The sequence below is a fragment of the Palaemon carinicauda genome, chromosome 19 (genome assembly GCF_036898095.1).
Source record: "Palaemon carinicauda isolate YSFRI2023 chromosome 19, ASM3689809v2, whole genome shotgun sequence".
Classification (NCBI taxonomy): Eukaryota; Metazoa; Arthropoda; class Malacostraca; order Decapoda; family Palaemonidae; genus Palaemon; species Palaemon carinicauda.
The window spans coordinates 87,167,181-87,174,680 of NC_090743.1; the positions used below are offsets into that span (position 1 = coordinate 87,167,181).

At 34.3% G+C, this 7,500-nt stretch overlaps 1 protein-coding gene across 1 annotated transcript in view; it reads left to right on the forward strand.

Moving 5' to 3' along the window:
- LOC137659124 (piggyBac transposable element-derived protein 4-like) overlaps positions 1-980 on the forward strand; it is a 1,523-nt gene extending 543 nt beyond the window's left edge. Inside the window, exon 2 of the mRNA XM_068394198.1 lies at positions 84-980. Coding sequence (XP_068250299.1) covers positions 84-980 — 897 coding nt within the window. The remainder of the gene's footprint in view (positions 1-83) is intronic.
- The last annotated feature ends 6,520 nt before the right edge of the window (positions 981-7,500 follow it).

Consider the following 7,500-nt stretch of genomic DNA (forward strand, 5'->3'; position numbering starts at 1 on the left):
TATATATATATATATATATATATATATATATATATATATATATATCTATATATTAAATATTGTTTTCTTGTGTTTTCTTGCAGATGAAAATACAATTTGCACTGGAAGAGGATGACGACGATTATGAACCATCAGATACTGACAGTGATGGAACAAACGATTCTTCTTCAGATGAATCACAGGATGATACAGTCACAGAAGAGGAAGACCTAGAAGCACCCACTAGCCCAGAAAATGATTCGTACAGATGTATGGAATATGTGTGGACTAAAGACACTACAAATTTTGTGCCTAAGCATGACATACCAGATAAGCATGACTGCATTGTAACTATGTCTGTAACAAGAGCTTCATCAGAGTTGGACATCTTCCTAAGATTATTTCCAAAGAGTCTTTTTCTACAAATAGCACATTACACTAACGAGAGACTTGATATTTTGGCTGAAAAGAAGAAAAAAAATATTCAACACACATGTCTCTCAGAGTTGATGGTAATCTTCGGATGCACACTAGTGATGTCTTACAATCGAGTACCTGCCATGAGAATGTATTGGTCAAGAAAGTCCTCACTAAGAAATGAGAAAATAAGCGAGTCAATTTCAAGGGATAGATTTCAAATAGTTTTTTCGAAACTGTACTTCAATAATCCATGTAAACCAGCAGAATCTTCCAAGATATTCTATGTAGAAGATGTGGTGAGGTGCTTGAAAATAACTTTTCTTGCTGCAAGAACAGACAGCACATTTCAGTCCATAGATGAAAGCATGACAAAGTTCAAGGGACGTTCCAGCCTGAAACAGTATTTGCCTATGAAACCAGTGAAACGAGGAATCAAAACCTGGGTAAGATCAGACTCAAATACTGGCTATGTGTATGACTTCAATATCTATCAAGGAAAGGAAACACAAGTTATGGAAGGAACTCTTGGTGAAAGAGTAATCAAGATGCTTTCAGAAACAATAAGGGCACCAGAAGTATGATTATGTTTCGACAGATTTTTCACATCTGTTAGACTCATGTCTTCACTCCCATTTGCAGCAGTTGGGACTTGTATGCCAAATAGGAAGAATCTTCCAAAGCTTGACGTCAAACTTCAACGGGGAGAGTCAGAGATGTACGTTTGTAATGAAGGCATTCTGGTAGTTTCCTGGCAAGACACCAAGTGTGTCACGATTCTGAGTAATTGTCATAATACAGAAATAGGTGTGACGCAAAGAAAAATTAAAGATGGAACAAAAAAAGATCTGCAGTGCCCTGAAGCTTTTATATTTTATAATGATCATATGGGGGGTGTTGACTTAGGGGATCAAATGATAACTCTGTATGACCTTGACAGAAAGAGCAAGAAATGGTGGATCAAAGTATTTTTCAGACTTCTAATGACAGCGGTGTACAATGCACATGTTATTCACAACGAAATCAACCACAAGAAGCGCCCTTTCATTGACTTCTTAGTAACATTAGCAGAATCTTTGATTGAAGAGGGAAGGGAAAATCTGCCACAGAGAAGAATACGAAGTTTAGGACGGCCTTCCAAAACTTCTAAGGAGCTGAAGAATGTTGACCATATGCCCGTGCATGAAGAAAGCCGTCGAAGATGCATAAGATGCTCTTCAAGGAAGAAAGAAAAGCGAACAAGGTATCAGTGTCAAACATGCAAAGTTCCACTTTGTTTACAATGTTTTCCTATCTACCATACATAAACAGTTGAGTAAAAGCCTCCCAATCATATAGTTATCAGGCTGTTTTTCATTTCACTTTTTTCAAAGGAAAATATAATAATATTGCCTAAGAATTTTCAATGGTGTATGTGTTTTTTTTTTTTTTCTCAGTTACTTATCCCAAAAAGCTACATTTATTTTGCCATTATATAGTTTGATGTTTTTTCTCTTCAGGTACAATATACTTATAATAAATGTACACTTATAACTTTGCATTTAATTCCAACATTCCTATATACGCAATATGTATTTTCAACTTTATTGTCCTAACTGGGATCAAACAATCCCAATTTGAATTTCAATATAACACTATAGGGATGTTTATGTCCCAGTGTAAAAAAACCAAGATAAGCTTAAAAAAAAAAAAAATTTATGGTGAATATATATCATTATCTATGATCCAATGATGCCACTAAGCTCAACAGATGATTAAAAATTCAGTAGTGCAAAAGTAGGCATGAAAGGGTTAACTCTCTGTATACCATTCAACCTCCTTTGGAAATTTAGTAAACGTCATTCTCTTTTCAATCAATTTGACAAAGATAATAACAGCATTTTCATGGATGGGAGCAGAGTCTCCTTGCGCAGGAGGCACGGCCGCTGATGCTATTTCATCGTAGTAACAGACATCACTATCACCAGACCTCCTGGCCTCGATCCCACTCGTAATCCGTGGTTACAGAGGATATGGTAATACAAAAAGTGTTATTGATAAAAAAAAAAACATCATTTATCAGCTTTAACATTTCGTCATATCCAACAAACAATAACATCCCAAATTACTGAGACTACAGTATAAGGAAAATCAAGCATATTGAACAGACGTCAGGCTGGTCGACAAGACAACGAGAAAAAAAAGTATCACTTATAGTTTTTGCAATACCTTGGAACTCAAGAATGAAAGATAAGGGGTGAGAAAAATAAATAGAAAAGTACATAGACCTAGAAACAGAATTGAGAAATCTTTGGAATATGAAGGTAGAAGTGGATCACTAGGTACTATATCTAAGTCATTGAAAAAGGATCTTGAAAAGTAGGAGTTCATATACTGATAAAAGTGATGGATTCATAAGGAAGTTAGATGCAACCTGAAACCTCACACTTTATTAATCTAATCTTCGTTAAACATTCCTTCCCCTCTTTACCTTGAATTCTCTATCATAGATGAACTACCCAATTTTGCTCGTAAATCATTCACAGCAATATTTGCTTCAAACACCTACATTTAAGGTATAATGGTGGCCATTAATATCCAATATGTTTTATTACTAGTATACCATCTTGTTATGACCCTTTTCTCCAAAGTATTGTAATTATGTTCCTGTATACAATCTCCTAATGATTTTTTTTATGCCCTCAACAGTGTCCTCTTACTACCTCCGTAGACCCAGGAGTGGATTCTCCTTAAATTGCACATTAGCCTACACTTACCTTTATTTTTCAGGTCTGTTTATACATTAACCTTGATCCTATTTTAAACAATTCTTCTTCATCCATAAAGTTTATGGTTAGCTTTGTTATAGACTTTCGATCGCTGGCATATTAGTTTCTCTCACTTCATTATGTATACCTTCGCCTGTTGTAACTTGCGTTGGGCAACATCGTCTCAATGACTTTCTTTCTTCTCACTAAGCATATTATTTTTCTATTCTACCACACACTATTCTTATTCGATGGGCACCATAGTGAGTATAGGAATGTGATATCTGGTGTTCCTCAGGAGAGTGTTCTTGGCCCATTATATTTCCTACTATATCCATATTACATGTGGTTTGATCTAGAAAACAAGCTTGTTGCATATACGGATGATGCTTCTCTCTTTGCATCAGTTCCATCTCCTGAATGTAGATCTGGGGTTGCTGAATCCTTTAATAGAGATCTAGATTAAATTAGTGCATGGTGCAAATTATGGGGTATGAAGTTGAATCCTAACAAAACTCAAAGTATGATTGTAAGTAGGTCAAGGACTGGGGCTCAACATCTGGATCTCAGCATTGATAAAGTTTATTTAACATTGTATGACTCTTAATATTTTAAGTGTGTTTCTCGACAGCAAATTTACATTTGAGAAACACATTAGGTCTGTGTCTTCTTCAATTGCTCAAAAAATTGGCTTATTGAGAAAGTCTTACAACATTTTTGATGATAAATCTATTCTGAAGAAGTGTTTTAATTCTTTCATTTCACCATGTTTTGAGTATTGTTCTCCTGTCTGGTGTTCAGCTGCTGATTCTCATCTCAATTTGTTGGACAGGAACTTACGGTCTATTAAATTTCTTATACCTGATCTAGATATTAATCTCTGGCACCGTCGTTCAATTAGTTCATTATGCATATTGCATATGATTTCTTTTATAATTCTGACCATCCTTTACATTCATATCTTCTCGGACAGTTCCATCCCGTTCGTAACACTAGGTATACAGTTATTTCTAATAGTCAGGCCGTCTCTATCATGAGGCTCAATACTACACAGTACTCTGGAAGTTTTAATCCAGCTGTGACCATGTTGTGGAGTGATTTTCCTAACATGGTAGTTGAATCAGTAGAACTTCAAAAGTTCAGACTCGCAGCAAATGTTTTTATGTTGAACAGGCTTGCATAAGTCATTTTATAGTTTATAAATAAAAAATCAGTTTTAATGATGTTATTGTTTTTAAAATATTTTATTCTAATCTTCATTACTTCTTTTATCGTTTATTTATATCCTTATTTCCTTATTTATTTATTAATCTGTTTGAGGCTCGGGGTGAGGATGGCAGCTTCATCCTTGCCAAAATCCTTGGACATGATGTGTCATACAACACTAGTGGTATTTTTAAATTCATATCAGAAGCAGGTCTGCATAATGCTATTTATTACATATTTTCTTTTCTGCCTTTAATTGAATATTCTTTTAATCTTTATTTATAATAAATTATATCGTTGCCAATGACCCTCGATGTCAGGATGCCAAAGAACTTCAAATGATTCATTCATTCCAGCTAATCTTAAAAGACTGTACTCGGATCTAGAAAATGCAAGTTAAAGTTTCTCTGTGTATTCAATGTATATAAAATATTGAAAATATAACTTACTGGATATGGGAAAGACACACTTCCGAAATGGGACCTGTACCTAAGACTAAATTATAACGAGGGTAGTATATAATTGGTGGGTGATCTAGTATTGTCTTAGGTTTGTTAGGACATATTTTACTTATACCATATAGGAATATATTCTGGAAAGATGCTCTGCCTTTTTCTGCATTTAATGTGATTTCTGTGTCTAGAAGTATGTGTCTGCTCCCACATTGATAATATGAGGGGCTTTCGAAGTGCTCTTCTTCTCTATTAGGTCCTGTGTCAATGTATAATCTCGGACTTTGATAAGTACAAATGGTTCGCAAGTTTTGATAATCATATATACATCCAATCTACAACCTTACCCTCACTTTACATTGATAAGGAAGGAAAAATATACCATATAATGACAGTTTATTCATAAAGGGTAATATATACATAACCAAATGATTATTTTACATTATGACGATGTCATTGCCCGGATTGTTTTGAAGACTTGAGTCACCGTTGCCAGATTGTGAGACCCCAAATTCACCAGAGAAGCAAGGATATACAACATGTGAGCTTAAATTAAATAGAAAGGCCATTAGAGATTACCGTAATTTTTTTCTAATGCTAAATTTTCTTTCATTCATGGTGAAGCATGATCAAGCTTGATACCCAAAAAAAATAGAAATAAATAAATAAATAAAAAATAAAAATAAAAAGACATCCATCAAAGTTTGTAAAGAAAACTGAGAAAAATTTTTCATCTGGCAACACTGACTTGAGTAAACAAGTAATGATGCTGGAATCACAGAAGTCATTCTTGCTTGAGGTTTTCGCCAACCTCCAGCCGCCGATCCCGGCGAGCGGAAGTGTTGTAGTGTCACACTATGATATCGTGGTTCAAGAAGCAAATAGGAAAAAGTTGAAACAAAATCGATCAGTTGACATCGCCATGGCGGCCAGAAATTAGAATTGAAAAATTCTGCAACTACCACAGGGCCAACACACAGATCATTATTATCTTAAGAGGCTTGTTGGACCCAAGATTGCCAAGCAAGAGCACATCCCATTTGCATCAGCCATCTTATTTGTTTACATCCGAAGTAATGCTCGCGGTTTGTACTCGCTGCTTCCCGTCCAGTCGGGAAGCCAATATTTCGAGCAGTAAGCTCCCAGTTTCCCATTTTCAGCAGCAACGTGTGAATCCAGCTAAACCGACACCAGCGGGCAATATACCAGCTCCACATGTTGCCGACGTGCCCTATTAAAACGGACAAATGCTCAGAGAAATCCAAGCGACGATTTTGTCTTCTCTTTACTGTCTTTACTCGGGAAATAAGAAGGATGCCAAGTAATGTAACAATTTGAGATACTTTTATTTTCCTTGTTGATGTATCTATTATTCTCAGGACCCTCCTCCGTCTCTCTCTCTCTCTCTCTCTCTCTCTCTCTCTCTCTCTCTCTCTCTCTCTCTCTCTTAGCTTTCAGTCATTCACTTCTTTTACAATCTCGATTACTCTCTGTTTATTTGTTTTGGTGCGGACTACGAGGTTCTGATCTTGTTTTAGTGTCTAACAATATAATTGTTATTATCTTTATTATCATTATTATTATTATTATTACTATTATTATTATTATTATTATTATTATTATTATTATTATTATTATACACGTACATTAGGTAAAATCCATCATTATAGGTAATTGAATATAGGTTTTCCTTAATTGAAATAAAAAACTAAGAGTTAAAAGATAACCACATTGAATAAGTCAGACTTCTTTTTTCAGAATATACATCATACATAGAATAATGTTATGATAACTTAATCGAGGTTTTGGGAGTACGTAAACCAACATATCATACCATGATAATTAAAATATATATTTTAAATACATTTCATCAACCAGATGAAAAGATATTTTGAAAATGAAAGACCATAATTGGTATTTACGAAAAAAAAGAGACCAATTTATTACTAAGTGCAGTACTTAGTGCTAAGTAATATACAGAAAAAGAAAATTTATGAATACAGATTTAGAAAACCATTATTCGTACCATGTACTTGAATCTAGACATGTTTGACTGTCAAGACGCCAGTTAGTGACAGATGTATTAAATTTTTCTGCCCTAAAAAGCTACGAGAAGAAATATAAATGGATCATCTTTATCATTTTTTCTCATAACTCTCACACATAGATAGGTAATTTGGCTACTAGAGAAAATAGTTAAAAGGGATTACATAATTGTAATAAGATTCAACGTTAGTGTCATATAAATGAATATAGCAATTTATATTATTTATAAATGATATCAGAAATAAGAATTTAGTAAGGTTATTGGTCAGTTCCCAAGCCTTTGCTGACTGCGTGGCAAATAAGCAATAGACCTTTAGTATGCTTGCAAATATGCTGAGAGAGAATAATCCATCTATTACTTTCTTTTATCGAAGTTGATTTTGCGACTAATGCCTGATCTTAAATTTGCTGGTGGAAGTGTAGTAGTCCCTTGGCTATAAAGATCAACATTTCTTTCTATTAGATACCTTCATGTTTTGTTCTTTCATCCATTTATTTATTAATCAATTATCTATTTATTTCCTTATCCCTAGGGGGCTGAAATGCGCTACAATTGTACGTTTATATAAAAAAAAAACGAAAACAATTCGAACAATAATGGAAAAAGTTTGTAATGGGAATCTGACCTATATAGATTGTCCTATTTTTATTCC